General features: G+C 33.1%; 1 protein-coding gene across 2 annotated transcripts in view; it reads left to right on the forward strand.

Annotated features, from left to right (window-relative positions):
* Positions 1-5,470: 5,470 nt before the first annotated feature.
* Positions 5,471-19,364, forward strand: part of LOC148623703 (WD repeat-containing protein 26-like) — a 31,928-nt gene continuing 18,034 nt past the window's right edge. The window contains exons 1-7 of one of the 2 annotated variants that reach the window (XM_088565747.1): positions 5,471-5,948; positions 8,502-8,601; positions 9,447-9,503; positions 10,755-10,891; positions 15,022-15,119; positions 15,739-15,895; positions 16,375-16,513. In XM_088565747.1, coding sequence (XP_088421873.1) covers positions 5,755-5,948; positions 8,502-8,601; positions 9,447-9,503; positions 10,755-10,891; positions 15,022-15,119; positions 15,739-15,895; positions 16,375-16,513 — 882 coding nt within the window. In that variant the 5' untranslated portion in view covers positions 5,471-5,754. The remainder of the gene's footprint in view (positions 5,949-8,501; positions 8,602-9,446; positions 9,504-10,754; positions 10,892-15,021; positions 15,120-15,738; positions 15,896-16,374; positions 16,514-19,364) is intronic. The other variant, XM_088565746.1, reaches the window with a different exon arrangement.

The following is a 19,364-nucleotide window of genomic DNA, read 5'->3' on the forward strand; positions in this document are numbered from 1 at the left end:
TTTATTCATTAGGTCATCTGCTTATGTACATGAAACAGTATTTAGATTGATTCTATCTATTATGGTTTTCAAGATATGAGCGATTAAAAGAAATTATTTTAAGGGGACATAACTCTTAAAGATGATAATGAAATCCTTAGCAGGTTCAGTTTCTAATAGAACATGATGACATCTACATGGTCACCAAGTATGATAATGATATCCTGAAAAATGAGTTCGGGGAACCATGTTGACCATGTTGATAAGACGCTAATAAACGGGAGATAACTTCTACAATGGATAATGGAATTCTTCATGTGGTTATTTGGAGGTCAATAGATGGTCTAAATTTCATAATGCTATCCTGAAAGATGAAAAATAGGGCCGTGTCAAGGTAAATGTTATGAGGGGAAAAACTAGCTCTCTGTGACCTTTGATCTTGGGTGCAAATGAAAGGTCACATGGGTCAATGATCACTGATGAAGGTCCCATGTCTCTACAACCTGCGGTTCTCACAATTAATTCCCCTTGGTTTACGAATATAGTTCCACCTTTGGTAGTAGGTACCTTCCACATTTTTTTCATATTTTTACTGGAAACTTATTTGCTGAAGTTTTGCCTCTAATTGGTAGAAAATCGGTTAAAATTACATGGGATTTTTTTTCATTAATGAATTCTGACCAAAAGTTGTGATTTGGTTCAGTGGAAGAAGATTAAAATTTAGGACTTTTAACTCAGTTCATTTGTCGTGTTTACCCCATCTCTGAATTATATTATTAATTTCAGAAAATGATGGTAAAATTTTCTAAAATTTATACATAAAATCCTGTTTGTACATATCTTTAGGCCAGATAAGTTTTATTCAGTTTGCGCCGGTGGAATTTTTTTAATCTGCTCAAATGTATATATTGAAATGCACTTGAAAATTAATTGCGGTCTCGTGCCTGAAGACGTCATATTAGAAATTAAAATATTTTAGTATCACGTAGTTGTCTCCCCTACCAAACTTTTTGTTCAGTAATTCGACGTGTACATAGCTTATTTATTCAGCTCTCGTCCATTCTATCAAACATATATTTCAGTTAATTTTTTTATAAAACAGTAAACTGTCAATATCACTTTATCTATCTGTTTTTTTTTCAAATTAACCTTAGTTAATTATGGTTACAGACCACCAATTCAACCAATGAGCATTCGGAACGTAGGCAAAAATAGTCCTACGCAGAAATTACCCCTGTTCCTCATAGTGCTGTGAAAAAAGTTCTCATCTTATTTAAAAAATTTAAACAGTTTCTGAAAGGAAAAACATTTCTTTACATTTTGTAGGTGCATTTTGCTTCTTGTGACGTGAAGCCTAATCTCCATAATGGTTTCTAAATATACCCTTATCTTGTGAAAACACTGGGATTTCCCATGCTATTTATAGACCCTTCACTTCCGGTGACCAGTACTGCACTGCAAGTCTGCTAACCCCACATGCCGATCTGAGGATTCTTAGCTGACATATGTAGAATCATGCTGATGTATAGTCCTCTGCAGGTTAAAGTTAAGGTAAAGTCCAGAGAAGCCATTGAATATTGTCAATTTAGCATAGAAGCCTATGGGAAGTGGAATTAGTGGTTTCTAGCCTGAAGTCATCTAGATAGATAAAAGGTATCGATAGTTTCAAATATAAACACATTAAAACACCTCACATATCCGTGCGAGACTTGTAAGAGTATTCAAGGACGTCAAAAAAACCTTAGTACAAACGCCGCACTTAAATCACTCAGGGTAAATTGTGAAACCGATAAAAAGAAATATTTTACTGGTCAGTTGGATATTAGTAGATATACCAAAATAGAAATAGTATCCAAATGACTGAAGGAGTAATCAAGGGAGTCTAGGAATCCAGCACATAGACGGTAAATCACAATCATCGTCCTTGGCAGAGAGACCAAAAGAGGTTAGCACAGATTTATGGTTTTCCACAATCTCTTCTATGGAGACTGTGGTAGCAGTATAGGTCTTATCACTGCTATTATTTTCTACGTCTACCTCTGTTCACAGCCGGGCTGCATACTTGATAGTGAGAGCACGTGTTCATATATAGTCGGGCTGCTTAAGCTGGGACTTTATATAACATACCATCCCTGGTGGGAGCAAGCTGCTGTGTGCTGACTTAAGTCACTGAAGCTTTAACATTGGAAATGTTATGATAAAAAATCTCAAGTGATATCATAGACCTGTCATTAAATTAATTATAGGTCTCTGTATGGCAAGCCAAAGTGAACAAAAATCAATGTTTTGTAATATTAGAAAATAAATTTTTAATATTACAAAGTTATTTTGTAGTAATACAAATTCAGTTTCTAATATTACAAATTCCTTATTTAATAATATTATAAAATATCACACATTTTGTAATATTACAAATTGAATTTCTAATATTAGAAAATGAATTTGTAACATTAAACAATCACTTTGCAATATTGCAAAATTTTACATTTTTTAATATTACAAAATGATTATCTAATATTAAAAAATCGTAATTGAATACCACAAATATATTTTATAATATTAAAAAATCGTTTTTTTTTACATTAGAAATTCAATTGAATTTTTAAAATTAAAAAGGGTTTTGTAATATTATAAATAAAATTTGTAATATTAAAAAATAATTTTTTAATATTAGAAATTCAATTGAATTTTTAATATCAAAAAATTATTTTTTAATATTAAAAAAGGGTTATGTAATATTAGAAATCAAATTTGTTATATTTAAAAATTAATGGTATGAATATTACAAAATTAGATATTTTTTTACTTTTTAATGAAAAGAGTATGACCCCACGATTCCTATACACCCGATTTACTTTGCATCGTTTCATGGTAAAACAAAAAAAGTAGTGTCCCAGACACGAAATGTACCAAATATGGTATACCTATGTTAAAGAGCGAAAAAAGATATGACCTGGATACCAATCTGCACTGACAGACCGACAGGCAAAATGATATGAACTTTGCATCGTCTCGTGGTAATACACCCAAGTGTCAAACATGAATTATAAAAATCCAATGATTTTAACTTGAGTTTAAATATCGAAGTCATTTAAAGATATTGAATGAACCCGAAACATTTCTTTAGACTTATGGTGATTCACCCACACAACAAAAAGTGAAAACCTACAACAAAATACAGGAAAGTTGTGTCCCAGAAACGAATCCATGTTAAAGAAAACACTGATTTTGACTTGATGCGACACATCGTCTCATGTTGATACACCCATGTACCAAATATGGTATTATGCCTACGCACAGGAACTCGCTCCCACTATCAAATATGCAGTGCAGCTAGTATATACTATAGCCGGGCTTCATATTTAATAGTGGGAGCAATTTTAAGTCTCTGTGGCCTATTTCGAAGGACATGGAAGTTATGACCCGGATAAGCATCTGCACAGACAGACAGAGTGATTCCTAAATACTCACCCCCCTGAACTTTGTTCGAGGATAAAGGGGATATAATAATCCGATCCTGACATTCGAACTTAAATTGTATTTTTGTATTTTATGGTACTCAATAACTATTGAAAGTTTGAAAAAAGATCCATCAATATCTTCTTAAGTTATCATCTGGAAACCGTCGGGTACGGCACGACGGACGGACGAACGAACGGACGCGCAACTTTTCGGATGTATCTTTGTTTGCGGTGGTATAACCAGACAAAGACACTTTTCCTTCTTTCTTTAGAAAATCCGGCCTGTACATGAAGGGTCACCACATATACGCTTTGGTAATAATTTAATATCAAATCATATATGTTCATACAGAGCCAGAGCTCATATGAGAAAAATATACAACATTTACAGCTCCTTTCAAATTAAGATGTATATCTAAAATTATTTCTTATAAAAAGTAAAAACTAGTTATTCCACTGAAATAGGCCCTAGGGACTTAAAAACGAACGGATATGGTGAAACGGGTCAAGTGCACCAGCGTATAACTTAAATACAAAATAGTAAATACTTCCAGAAATAACCTTCAATAAGTGTAAACACAATTTTAAGTAAGTTATGAAAGGTCCCGACAACAAGGTAATGAAATCCGCGGTAACTGAAAGACGACAATCGAACTAAAAAGTAATAGAACGACACAAATATACATTAATGGGTAACTTCTCAGTGGCTGATCCAGGGGATGGTGCAGGGGTTGGCACCTCTCCTTTTTATTGGAAAATGTGTCATTTTCATGTGTAAAATAGACAAAAAAAAAGGCAAATAATATCCTAGCACCCCCTTTTCTGAGGAACCCCGGCTGGTACCCCTCCTTTTCAAAGTGTCTGGATCCTCCTCTGCTTCCCTACTGTGGACAGGTGCTCGCATGGAAATTGCGTTGGAGTTATAAGCCTCTTAAATAATAAAAGATAATATAGAGTTATTGCATGAATACTGGAGAATATTATGTAACATATATACCGAGTATAATTTTATATTGCACGAGTTTACGAGTGCAATATTCATTCTGCGAGGGATGGTATTCATCTAGATGTATTTCTATCTAGATACTCAAAAACAAATATCCAGAAACTCCTCACAGGTATCTTGCCTAAACATTATGATTGAAAAGTATATATACATACTAATGTGAAGTACCAAGATACTTTTGAGGATTATCTACATATATTTGTGAGAAGTATCTTGGTAGTTAAGAGAATTATCTAGGCATTATTGAGAAGTATCAGCTGCAAGAAGTATCTAGATAGTTTTGTGACACATCTAGATAGTAAAGGCAAGTATCTAAATATGGTTGTGAGAAGTATTTAGATATTTGTGAAAAGGATCTAGATAGAAAAAAAATAATAATAACGCTATGAACCCAAGCATACAATCAACAGTCTGTGTAATATTTTACTGTTATCCAGATACGATATCGCTTTAGAATTGGCGATTGCAAGCTTCATATGTGACTTATATATATCGTCTGCTACCTTCATTTCCTTTAATTTGCAGTGAAGCAACATGTGGGCGGAGTATCCTAAGAATGATATTCTCGCAACCAGGCGCGCTCGGTCAATATATAATAAAAGTGGTTTTTTTTGTTGTTTTTTTTTTAGTAAATACAACTACAAGGAGTTTAGTACACAGGAGTAGGATATTTCATACAATATTCCTGAGTAAATTAACTAGTTTCCAGAAAAAATCTAAAGCCAGGGACTTAAAATTGAAGCATAGACCTGATTAATGTTAAACGGGAGTGAAATTTTTCAGAGATATTATTTTTAGCACGAAATCTTGATTAGTCACAAATTCTACCCACCAATTTATTTTCGGCATTTATATTCTATTTATCCGCACCCCAACCTGAAATCCTGGATCCGCCCCAGAAATAGGATTTAATTATAGGTCTGATTCAGCTATTAGCTCTGAGTCACCATCGAATTTAGTTGAGGAAAGACTTGATGAAAATCTCAAATTTAATGTATTCCCTTATATAAGATCATACATTGAAAATACAAAATTTTCATAACTTCGCGGGAAGAAAAAATTATTCCCCTTCCCGTCAGCCTTCCGATGTGACGTCACGAAGCAAAACAATCAGTAGGACTGTGGGAATTATTGATACAGAGAAAGCAGAAGATACACATCTTCATGTACAATTTATGGTGTTTTTCACAGTCTATATGGTTATAAGAGGAGTGAGGTGTTTAAAGGACAATACTGGCATCCTCGTCAGACTCTGAAAACGGTGGATATTCGCCCCCACCGCGTAAAAAACAGCGAATTTCTGAGAATATGCAGTCGAATGGCTGTCCACAACACAATGGAACAAGTGGTGATCCTGCATCTACTTCTCATCAAAACGGAGCATGCTCTTCTGTATCAAATGGAGAACTGAATGACAAGCCTTCTCAAACGAAACCAATGTCTCAAACTGACCAGGACATCGTAAGATTAATTGCCCAACACTTGAGAGGACTTGGATTAAAGTAAGAACTTGTTGCCTGGTTAATCCACCAAGGCCATGTGAAAACAATTAATATAATTAGTTCTGCTTAACAAACGAATGTTATGAAATACCAGAAAAAGGTGTACTCAGTGTCACTGATTAGATGCTATTAAAATAGCTATCAAGCTTGGCCTGGAATGCAGTATTCATTTCCAAAATATGGGTTGGCCATCAGGAGCTTCTTTCAATATTGTTAACCCATATCAGAGGTAGAAATTAGGAAATACAAGCTGGTAGCCCATACCATAGTACGATAGTTTTGTTATTTATTTTCTGTATGTTCAACTAAACTTTGCCAAAAAGTTTGGTAGCCCAGCTCAAAATCCAGTAGCCATGAGCTACTGGACGACTGCTTGTTTTCACCCCTGCAACATTGTGATTGACTGATTGGCATGGTTTTATTTCAATATTCATAACACTTTTTTAGTTATGATTATTTAAAGTCCAGTTGTGATTGTTGATTATGAAGTACAAGATCTTGTTCCCTGTCGCATGCTTAAATGAGATTCCAGTTAGTTGTATATCTCTTGTATAATTATGTTTCTGGCACCATGGCTTTTTTTTACTCTAAGGTACCCATTTCTGGTTGCAAAAATATGAGGGGATCCACTGTTTATATACAATCTGAACTCCTCAGCCTATCTTCTTACACGAAAGAAAAACGTTGGATGTGCTGGGCTGAAGAATTTGTCTGATCCAATTCTAATACTATATTTAAACTAGTTGAATTTTTTTCCATTACTTTTTTTCTTTGTTCTCACTTTGCACTTAAATTCTTGGACAAGTTTATTGTTCTTTATTTCTAGTGATATCTACCTATATTTTTAGCACCAGCTGGTGGATGAAACTTCTAGGAATGCAAATCACTACATTTCTGGCAAATTTTTCAAGAAGAAATTCTCCTTTCTGCATCCAAGGTTATTTTTTTAGTGTAGCAGAAATGGCCAAGTAGTTTCAATACAATGTAGGGGCTTCTTGACTTATTTGTATGAAAAACTGTGTGAATTTTCAATGATAAATGCAAGAAACTTTACTGGAATTATACGGTTCTTACGACAAGTATACACATAAAGATAACTTGCTCCTTTTTACATAAATGAAAACATTAAAAAATCTTTTATCAACAAGAAACTACTTAGTTACTTATAATATATACCATTTAAGTGCACTGCAAATTTTCCCCTAAAGTAAATCTACTGTGGATAAAGTTTCTGTTTTCAGCATTTATTGGTAAGATTTCAAGCTGTTGTGGATTTACCTGTACAGCCAAAATAGTTGGTACAACATTAAAAAAAAAAATATCGAACAGATTTTCAAGGAGCTCAATGCAGTGTTCTCCCCAGGCAATTATAGCACTACTGCGCTCAGCACTATGATTTCTTAGCACTGCTATCAGTAATTAATTTTAGTTATTTTGGAGGAAGGCTTAAAGAGCTGTGCTGTGCAAGTAATCAATGTGCAATTTAAAAATTATGGGGAGAACTCTGAGCTGTATTATAAAAGTAACAGCATTTTGATCCTTATTCCTTAATATTTAGTTACTGAACCATTTGCTCGTAGAACAGTCCTCACATGTTTAGGTAATGAATGATATAGGTACCTAACCGTCGTTACAGAAATCGAAGACCAGATGTTCAGAATATTAGTTTTCAGATCATCCGTGTTTTTTTATAGTTGATATGTTTCCACAAGTCTGTTTTTCACCAATAACTATAAGTTTTCTATAATGTTAATATCAGGACACTGTGCTGGCCATAATATGGTGGGTATTTCATTTCTTCTTTTCCACCCAGTAGTGTATTAGTATATTGAAATGTCTGCGTGAATTCGGGAAACATTTGGCAACAACTGGCCATTTGTTTTGTTCATGAATGTCAACATACTCTGTTGAATTGATATTGCCATATACAGGTATAAGTTTCCTAATTCCATCTGAGGATATACATGTGCAACCGCAAAATGTGACAGATGCTTAACAATATGGCTCAGGGTTGGAGTGCACATGACATTGCTGTAACCACTTTTCAGCGTCAGTTCTCCAAATCTGAACTCTATTATCAGTTCCTATCACAACTTTTAAGTAACAACCAAAATCAGAATTGTTCAATTCTCCTGACTTGATTTTATTAATAAGCTATTTCATACATTCAGTGGTAATTTCATCATGTTTCTAAATATTATTTCATTTATACAGCTGCTGGCTTTCACATGACATTTTAATATGAATATAAGTTTCTGCCCTTAACATACATGTATTTTGTAAATAAATTGCCCGATCATTTGCAAAATATCAATCTCTTGCCTTACAAAATTCTACCACAACCTTTTCCTCACTTTTGATCTTCAAAAATACACTGTGTACAATGTGTAAATGGGTATTATATGCATCCAAATTCAGTACATTGTATTTAACCAGTATTTTTATTGAGTAATGAGAGTAATTCCATAATTTGAAAAATGTTAAAATGTTTAGAAAGTACATTTGTAGATTTTTGTCAAGTGGGTATTTCATTTAGTTCATTTTTCATTCTAGTCAAACAGCTGAACATTTAATCAAGGAATCAGGATGTATGCTGGAACATCCAGCTGCTGCCAGACTAAGATCTCATGTTATGGATGGCGAATGGGTTAAGGTAATTAGAATAGGCTAGAATATTTTTACTTCCTTATTTGGGTCGTTTTAAAGTAAGGTAATATGAAACAAATTTTGGGTAACAAAAAGCTTGTTTTTAACTTGATTATTATGTATAAATGATAAAATGTATACATAAGAAATAGAAGTATTTCATTGGCTGTAGAACACAGAATCCAGTTTGATCATGTTTAAAGGGGAAATAAGGGATAATTAACTTTCAGTGATAAAAAATACTTAGGCATCAAAACAAAAGGAAATTTCAGAGATATCATAATCCATAAACAGCAGAATAAAATATATTTCTTTGTACAATTAGGTGTAAAAACTGAAGATAACAAAAACAAGACAGCACACAGATTTCTTATTCTTTCTTTTTTACCTGGTTCCAGTTATTTAATCCTTTGTCATCTGGATAACTTGTATATATTGGATTTACATGTAACTTATCCTGTGGATTAATATTTTGAAGAACTGATTAAAAAAAAGTTCAAAGTGTGCCTTTTGGTCTATATAAATTGAAATTTATTTCTTCGTAGAACAAATGTCTTTTTCTCTTGACTTTTTAATCACACACTATGTATATGATTTATGTACAAAGCAACAAATTTGTTATATACTGAATTGTATTCAATAATGGATAAGGAATATCCAAACATGGCAGATTTGTAAGTAATGTACATGTACATTATGTATTTATGTTACCTTGAAGTGTAAATTACTATCCATAGCATATTGTGAATTTAAGAAAATATTTAACCTTACTGGCTTTCATTATCAATGTATAAATTATAATGACACTTTGCTGTATGCACATGTATTTAAAATTTCTTAATATTTTGACAGGCTGATTCTGACCTTGAGGACCTAAAATCTCTGATAGAATCTTCTCATGGTCTGATAGTAAGTAAAGAAATTCTCTATGCTGTACACGTATTTTCAATGGATCAGAAGGGAAATATTTTTCTAGTAAAGTTTGAGTCAAGAGGGTGATGCCTCTAGATAATAAAATATGTTGACCTAGCAGATAAGTGAGATCCAGTTTTTATTCTATTGAAATTCATAAAGAGAAAAGATTTTTTTTTGTTAAAAAATTATAGGATATGTTTTGTTGTTCAGAAATCTAACATGATGAAATTACATTAACTTCTAACTCGGTTGTATTTCAGAATCCAGTGAATTAGTTATACTTGGTACTGGACATGTACGATATTTAGTTGTCTGGTATCATGAATACATGTGATTTTATGAACTTTGTAATGTAATGAAATGAAAAACTATGAATTACCTGGCTTACTGAGTGTCAGAGAGTTTGTATAGTAAAAAGACAACCTTTAATTGTATTAACTAGTCGTTCTCCAAGTATAGATTGGATATATTCTTATAGCAAGTTTTAATGATATTGTACAATAGCTACAATATTAAGACTTCCTGTTCTAATACATTTGTAAATGCAACTGAGATGTCATTAAATCTGTCTCTTTTATTAAAAAAAAACACATACACCATTTCTTCCCTTAAAAAATGATGATTTGCAAAATCAACTCTTTGTTTGGTATTGATGAGGGAGATTGCACTCTTTAGCCTCTTGATCATCTTAACAGTTGATATGTATGCACAAGTGTGAAAGTGTGATGGGAAAATGATATTGTTAAGTCAGATTTGATCTGTTTAATACAGAAAAGATCAGGCTTTAGAAATGGATACTTTTGCTCTCCCCATTTATGTTTGGGATGTCGTGAAAAAGGTAGACATTTATATGTTGACTTGAACAAATTTTAATTCATAGATATTCTCAAGTGGTTGCATGGTTGCTATTTCATTCAATAGAACTGAACTTGTAAAATTCACAAAATTACACTTCTAAGGATGATATTGATAAAAGTTTTAAACATTACATTCTTCCTAGTTTTTTGCACTAAGTAATATCAATTCTGGAAGAATTTAAAGCAAATTTTAAATTTTCTTTTATTGAACATGTTTTATATTGGAAAAAAGAAAAATGTAAACAACTTTTATATGTCTTGATTACAAAGCTGACACACAGGAACTTAGATGAAATGGCCATTGTAACAATTGTATTAAGGTAGTTATTACATTCACTTTCATCTGAACTGAAATGAAGAGATTTTAGATTACGAATGTTATTTGTAGAAAATGAAGTTCATGTTACTGGAACAGAAATACCTAGAGTTATTAGAGGATGGTAGGGAAATGGAAGCGCTGCATTGCTTGCGGCACGAGTTAACTCCAATGAAATACAACACAGAACGAGTTCATGAACTGAGTTCGTACGTAGAGTATGATAGTGATTATTGTTGAATCCACGATAGGCAGTCTTTAAAAATGTTAAAGCCTAAGTGAAGTATGGGTATCCTTTCTGTGAGACTGCTAATAGTTCTTGAAATCAATTGCAAAAGATATGGCTAAGTTGGGAATTGATCTTTTATACAGAATAACAGCAGTTTTGAAGTCAAGACAGAAAATATAACAGTGAGCCCAAAAGGGCAATGTTCTGTCGAGACATTCAAAACTGACGTTAGTCTGTTACTCAGCGACTTCACAGTCTATTTGACATAGCAGTGTAATGGGATATTGCTGATATTTTTTAGTATTACAACAATAGCCTGAGGTAGAAAATATAAGGTTGTAAGAACAATTGAAAACAGTAAAGTTGCTGATACAGTAGTCTCTCTCTTCTGTGGTCACCCATGCTGCAATCCAACATGTGCCGCATTAAAGAAATGGCTTCTCTTGAGAGGTTAGGCCAATATCGTCATTGAATTGTATCTGTTACATGTACATTGTTATGTACTTGTACACAAATTATACACCGTTTTATTTCATATTTATGCATATGTTATATTTTTTTTTTTTAAGCAAAGTGAGTATTTTTTTTTGTTTACAGTATTTTTCGAACAGAAAGTCGATTTTTTTTTCAGCCATTTGTCAGCTTGAATTTATTGTCTACTTCGGACAATTGTTTTGTAGACCATTGAACTTTCAACACCCATTGTTTTTCTGACATGAACTTACATAGAAAAATTGTTTGATTATATTCATTCATGATGTGGGGATAGTCAATCAAAACGGGAATCAATTGATGAAGATAATGAATCCATGCTGCTATCAATTTTACGAATGAATGTGACTATGTTATGTAAAATCTATGCTAATCAGAATAGTAATACACATTTTAAAAATTGTTAGAACATATAAACAAACATAAAAAGACAGTTCGTAACATTCTTAACTGGTAAAACATAATCAGATCGAGCATTCCAGAGTTACTGGTCCTTTGATATGCAAATGTATGCCCACTAACGGTATTTCATAACACTTTTGCACATGGCACTTACTAAAATCTATTAAATGTGGGACCTATTTGGCTAATTGCAAACAGATTAAAAAGGTAACAACTCTTGTTCGTAATTTAAAGTACCTGATCATGTTTTAATTATTAATTACCAGTCCGGATACGAGAGGCTAGGTCTTCATTTTTCATTCAAAGTTGTGGCTGCTGGTCATGCCAGAGAGATGGCTGTTTAAAAGGAATCAATTTGTTCTATAAATTGTTAATGCAATTGAAATGTGGTTGCATAAGACAGCCAGTACTCCACAGTTTAGTTTAGTTTCGCACTTTTGGCTAGGGATGAAAAATGACATTACTGGAAACTGGTGGTTGCTATAGTGATTAAAAATGAAGAATCTGTTGTTGGTAAAACATTTTCTGAAAAAGGGGACTTTTCAAAGTATTTTGCAATGTTTTATATATTTTCAAGCCCCGTGCAGGTCCGGGTGTTAAAAGAATAGGCCTGCAGCAGCGCTAAGCTTGTCATAAAAGGCGACTAAATAGTGCTCAGAAACCTAGCCGGGGGCTAGGCGCTCTGCCCACAGAGCAACTGGGATGTGTGCCCCAGGTGGTGGAATGGGGTACCCCTGGCGTGTTACATGCTGGGGTTGTCAGGCTATAATACGGAAAACCTGACCACAAACCATAGTGGTGCACATTGTTGGGAAAGACGCCACGTTCCTCGCACGTTAAAGAACCCTGCTGTGGTATTCGATAGGAGTAGGAACCTTTGCGCTCCGCCACAGGAGGCTAAATTGCCCGACCCTACCCATCCCCCCTTTTTTCTAGTGGCAATCAAAATTTGTCGACCCTATTATCCTTGTGACCCATCCTTTTTTATCATTTCATGTTCATTTTATCACCCATTTCATGTTCATTGTCTGAATATAGCTGAAATATTGCTGCTCGGACGTTAAACCCCAACAAACAAACAAACAAAATATATTTTCAATGTTGAAGGGGCTTTTTTTCAGTGACAATTTGACTTCATTGTGAAAGTGAAAGTAAGTCAATTTTTTACCATGCTAAATTTAATAATTGGATTACAAAGTGAAGTAGCTCAAAATCTAACCGGTGATGCCCATATGAGGATGGGGTTTTTGAAGAAAAAAGTTTGGAAAGTTTCAGGGGATGAAATAAAAATTTAAGATATTTTGCAGGAAATTTGATATTTTTAAACCTGCTTTTATGAACTTTTTTTGCAAATTTTCGCAAATTTTTGCATGGTTTCTATGGTAACCCTATATGCTGTGGGTAATTTTTTTTTTCAGAAAATTTTCATTGCACCCAGAAGGCCTTGGCTTGAGCTATTTCTAGATATATAGATTTACAGATGCTTGACAATTTTTTAAAGTGATAAATGTTAGAAAGCATCAGATTACAAGACCAAAATTAGGCAGTTACTACAATACTACAATACTGTGGAGTTCTGGCCGTGTCAGAGAGAGACTACTGTAAATGTATTTACTGTGGTAAATGCATATTTTGTGAAAAAATAATAACAATTTTTATATGACCTTTAAACCTGCACACAGTTTATTCCCTTATAACTTAACCTTTAGCACATGTATCCTGATTTACAATTTACTCTTTCATTTATATATGACCGCAAAAAAATTGATTGTATATTGGTATGGCCCTGTAGTCTTCCATAGACACTTGGTTTTCGAGGGATAATTTTTGTATTGTAGTCGGTTGATCTTTATGAATTTTATATTAAGGTTACAAACCACATAGGGAAGGTTGGTATGGATTTTTGGGGTTATGGCCCCAACTGTTTTAGAATTAGGGGCCAAAAAGAGCCTATATTAAGCTTTTCATAGAATTTAACTGTATAACAGAGGAATGTTAATGAAATTGTTCCCCAATACTCCATTCCACAATGGTTAGACTTGGATTGATTTTGGGGTAAAGACTTGAACTTTTCGGAGATCATGGACCAAAAAATGAGGCCAGAAACATGCATATTCCTGATGCTCAGACAATAACTTGAATATTAGTGATTGATCTCTTTGAAATTGTATTACAAGGTTCCTTAACACCAAAGGAAGACTGGGATTTATTTTGAGGATTAGAACTTGAACCTTGTATGAATTGGGGACCAAAAAAAGGCTTGAAGCATGCATGTTTTTTGCTTATGTCCATATTTTAACTTGAGTAAAAGTTAATGGATCTCATATAAATTTTACTACAATATGCTAAGCTGTAGAGGGAAGGCTTGGATTTTTTGGGGGGTTGTGACTTAAGCTGAGGAAGAATAAGGGGCACTAGAGGATCAGAAACTAGCATTTTTTTTATTTCTGGACAATAATTTGAGAAAAAGAAAATGGGTCACTGTTAAATAGTACAAGTGCCGTATCACCACAAGAAGTTTTTGGATTGATTTTGCAGGTTTTTACTGGACCCATTGAGGAATAAGGGCCAAAAAGTGATCATTTTTGTTCTGTGTCAAATTTCTTATTGTAATCATAATTTCATAGATGTGTCAAGTTTGAATGGTGTGTGCATACTTGCTCCAACTGTTCAGAGTGTGACTTATGCAGTCATATCAAGCTGTGCACTGCAAAGCATTTTATTTAAATGATAAACACACCTGACCTGGGTAATCTCAAGTTAAGAATTTCTTTGTCCAGTGTTTTCCTCAAATCTTCAATTTCAAGTAGTCTGATTGGTTGAAATTTTGAGTTGAGGAAGGATTGGAGAAAAAAATCTCAATTTGAGACCAAGGCCTTTGAAGATTTGTTTGTTTTACCAATTTATAAATATTTAAGGTATTACAATTATATTGCAGGTCTGAATACCAGTGATTTTTTATTAACATTTATGATTAAAATATTGGGGCTTTGAATCATTTTTATGACAATTGTGATTTACTGAGTGGAAAATTGGAGACACTTCCTGTACAGGGCTCAGTGAAATAATGAAATTATGGTTCTTATCCTATTAAGCTAAAATAATTCTTGGAAGCCATAGAGTTGTTTTTATTTTACCCATGGGCTGGTCCTTTTATATTGATAGATTAATTTTAACTTAATGACTGCCATAAAACATTTTAGTTTGAATTTTCAGATATATGATGTGCTGTAACCCGGAAGACTTAAGAAAAACAGCAAACTGGAGTGGTAAAGGAATTGAATCTAGGTCATTCTTGACAGAAAGACTTCAGTGTTAGTACTTGAATGTAGGATGCATAAAGCATTTTTAATATGTGACCAACACTGTAGTTTTCTTCACTTGCCCAGTGTTCAGTAAATATTGAAGATTTCTATGTGCTGACAAATATAGGACAGTGACACATGTCCAGATGTGTTTTGAGTATTGTTTATGCTTATTAATTCATTAGAGGTTAATAGATAAAAACAAATTCACCTGCTGAGACAATATTACCCTTGTCCTAAACCAATTAAAATACAGCAAATTTACATGAAATGTGATTAAGTTCTATTATATTTATCTTGTGTCAGAAACCTATATTGTCACAAGTATTCTCTGACCGATCAAATTGTGGTCCTGTTCTGCTGTGCTAATTTATTTCTTTATTTATTAAGTTTAAAAATCATTCCACCTACTTTTCTTTTAGCTTCCTTTTCAAAAACCTTTCAAAAGAACCTTTCTATTTCCTATATGTTGAAGGTGAGACTGAGGTATTGTGTTTATTGTATTGGTGTCGTCAACCACATTAAGATATTTATGTTAAATTTTCTGTTTAGGTCAGTTTTAATAAGAACCACTTGTGCTAGGTCAATGATATTTGGTATGCATGTGATAACTGTTTATTTATTTCAGCTTTCTTGCCACCTACAGTAATGCTGCCCCCTAGAAGACTGCTGACATTACTTAACCAAGCTGTAGAGTTACAAAAAGATAAATGTCCATTTCACAATACAAAAATAGAGAACAATTTGGATGCAGTATCATTGCTCATTGACCATGTTTGTAGCAGGTATACTGATGCACCAGAATTATGTGATATCTATAATTATTTTGTTTAAGCTTGTTATTAACTTTCTCAATATGAATTCCAGTGAATAAGATGGTTTCTTAATGTATAAGTATGTTAATAGCTATAAAATTTATATATCATTTAATTTATTTGTTGTACTATTAGCCAGAATTTGCTGAAATCCTTACAATTGATGTGTTCATAAATTGTAGTGGAGCAACATTTACCTATTTACTGAAGTATAAATTGAAGCTTAAAACTTTTCCCATCTTCTATGGCTCATAAAATGTTCACTGATTATGAAGTAGATAAGCATGAATGTCCTAAATGAGAAATTTTACATGAGTGATGATGACCTTCTATCAGGACATAAATAATGCAGATTAAAAATGATTTTTATTGATTGATTTACTCTACACAATAATGTTTGGACAAAAAAATATGATTTTCTCCTTAATATCAACTTAATTTTATTGTAGAGAACAGTTTCCGTCCACAACAATACAAATTCTGACAGACCACTGTGATGAAGTTTGGTTTTGTCGCTTTTCTCCTGATGGAACTAAGCTTGCCACTGGTTCTAAGGATGGTTCCTTGATTATATGGCACATTGATATGGTGCGTAAATTTCCTCTCTGTAGGTTTTTTTTATTTTGGGCAGAAAAATTATTTTATGACTGAATTGATTGAGCTCATTAGCAAAATCAATAAGAGAGCCTAAAAATTGATTATATTAGAATTAAGAATAGGAAAACCTCAAAATTATCTTAAATCTGGTTCATTAACTGATTATGTAGCATAGAAATGATAAATTTTGGATTTAACAAAAACTGAATTAGAAAAATTAACTGATTTTGGATATTGGACCTTAGGTAAAAGTCAATATTGTAAGATCTTTGACTGTGTCAGAAACCTATGAGGTGTTAAAATTAATCACAATCTATATTAAGACCTGCATCATGCTTGAATATTTGTCCATACTTGCTCCAGTTGTTCATGGTTTAACCTCTGTTGTAACAAACAGTACCACAAGGAACATTTTTTTCCTTTTCAAACTAAGTTGGTTGGATATATTGGAACCACACAGTCTGTCCACATGTTCACATATTTTGTCAGCTCAACTCCTCCGAAACCACTCTAGATTTTACTGAAATTTTTAGAAAGGTTAGGCATCATATTTTGCATGAAGAAAGGTAATTATTTTTCTAAGCCTGTCGAGGAAGAGAATGCAAATGATGGTTTTATGAAAGTAGTCATAGTAGATCAAAATATTGTAATGTCATAACTTACATCTAAGTTTACTCTTAAGATTTTTTGTGAAAAGAACTGCTGGTCACTACAAAGGGAGATCATTCTTTTTAAGGATTGTATAAGTATGGTACAAATTGAATTTGGGGTATTCTCTTTGCAAGCTTGCTCACAGTATTTCTTGTTGTATATGCAGAATATGCTGGGTCATAGATAAGGCTTTAAAAAAAATTTATAAATGACTGCCACTGACCGAAGAAAATTAATGTTCTAGGATCTTTTTCAATTTAACCTAATATATAATATACATTTATGATGCCTTTAATTAATACACTTGTTGCCTGGTCCTGTTGGTAGCATTATGAAATTACTTTGTACTAGATACTGGTGTATGATGTACACCATGGTCTGTAGCTTTTATAAAACATTTTTGTTTGACTAATTGGTAACCACTTAACCAATTTGAACGACACATTGCAGGAGTATTTGATCTTTATTTGTTTTGCTTGCTTTGTAAGATGGTTTCATGAGGTTATCTTAGCTTCAAATTTGGTCAGTTGTCAACGCTGAACTCTTCAGGAACAACAGGCGCTGATGTTATGAAACATTATGGTCATTGAAACTCAATTTGGCCCTTATCCCAACTATAATTTAGCAGAAATGATGACCTTTGCTAACTATCTGATTTTGGTTATGTGATTTATACAAGATGGCTGACCGAGGTTTTCTTAGCTTTGGATTTTCTTAATTTTCAGTGCACAGTTGTTCAAAACTTTTGCCTCTGGATGTATATTTATCCCCTCAAAGATTTTTATAGATTGTACATGACTTGTCTGGCAGTAGACAACTTTTGTCCAGTGGACAGATCTTTCGAACAACTCGGCCCTGGAAACTAAACAACTTTTACAACCAGTCAACTTTTTGTGCTGTTCATATGGCTCTTAGGATTCTTGTACTAATGAACGAAATAGTTGATATGTTGGATAAGTGTCTACTTGAAGAATACTTTAAGTTTTGATGTGGACCAATATTATCTAGAGATATTTATAACAAAATAATTGCACCTGATATATATCTTAACAGATTATTAATATATGATCAACAGATATGCTCACCAAAACTTAGTATTTTGGTCAGCAAAATAGCTGATTTCTGTTGGTTTGAATTCTTATATAAAGTGCTTCGAAAATCTTTAGACAACAGCTGTGGTAAAACAGTGATTAACATATGACTGATGTCATAGACATATATAGGTCTTATTTCTGACGTCATCAATAAATTTTACCTTGTTTTACCAATGTCACATCAGAATTCTGCTCTATAATGGTCCCCATTTCAGGCAACACATAGACTGCATCTTTTCAATAAACACAAAGAAACTAATGCTATTAGAATCAAAATAATTCTCAGAGGCTTTTGATAAAATAAGGCAGCATAAATAGCCAGCCTGTGGTAAAACAATGAGAAAATGGAGTCTCAGTGAATTATTTCTTAACTACCACTACAAATGTGCATTTGTGTAATGATATGTCACTGTTGTCATGGTGCAGCATCTATAGTAAATTTGGTGCATGGACAATTACTGTAGTGTATGTGTATGGATCTTGTTGAAATTGTACAAGCTGCCATCTCACAAAAAAAAAGGCTAGATTTGATTTTGGTGGTTGTGACTTGAACCGTTAGGAACAAAAATGAAAAAAAGGCAAGAAACTAGCCTTTCCCTGTTTTCTGAACAATAACAAGTGAAGGTAAATGGATCTCTTCAAAATTGTACCACTATGTGCCATACCACAAAAGGAAGGATGGGACTTATTTTTGGAATGTGAATTGAACTAATTAGGAATAAGGGGCCTAAATGCAGCCAAAACAAGTATTTTTTTTAGTGTCAGGACTCTGGACAGTAGTTTGAGTAAAAATGTATAGATTTTTAAAAAATTGAACCAGAAGTTGCTTAAAACTATAGACAGAGAGCTATAAACAAGTATCTTCCTGGCATTTGGACTATTAAGGGGCAAACAAAAAAGAATTTTTAAGAATTAGGGGCTAGAAAGGGTCAGAAATAAACGTTTTCTTCTACTTTGTATAAATCTTGCAGCCTTATTGCACATTTACAGTTTTTTGTCACTCTCATTCTTGTCATAAACTTATACTATGTCAAACAAAATTACAAGCCTAATTCAGAGCTCTATCAAATTTGAATGTTCAGTTAATAGTTAAAGAG

The sequence above is a fragment of the Perna viridis genome, chromosome 2, assembly GCF_037379345.1.
Source record: "Perna viridis isolate PV_CMFRI_1.1 ecotype Kerala chromosome 2, ASM3737934v1, whole genome shotgun sequence".
NCBI lineage: Eukaryota > Metazoa > Mollusca > Bivalvia > Mytilida > Mytilidae > Perna > Perna viridis.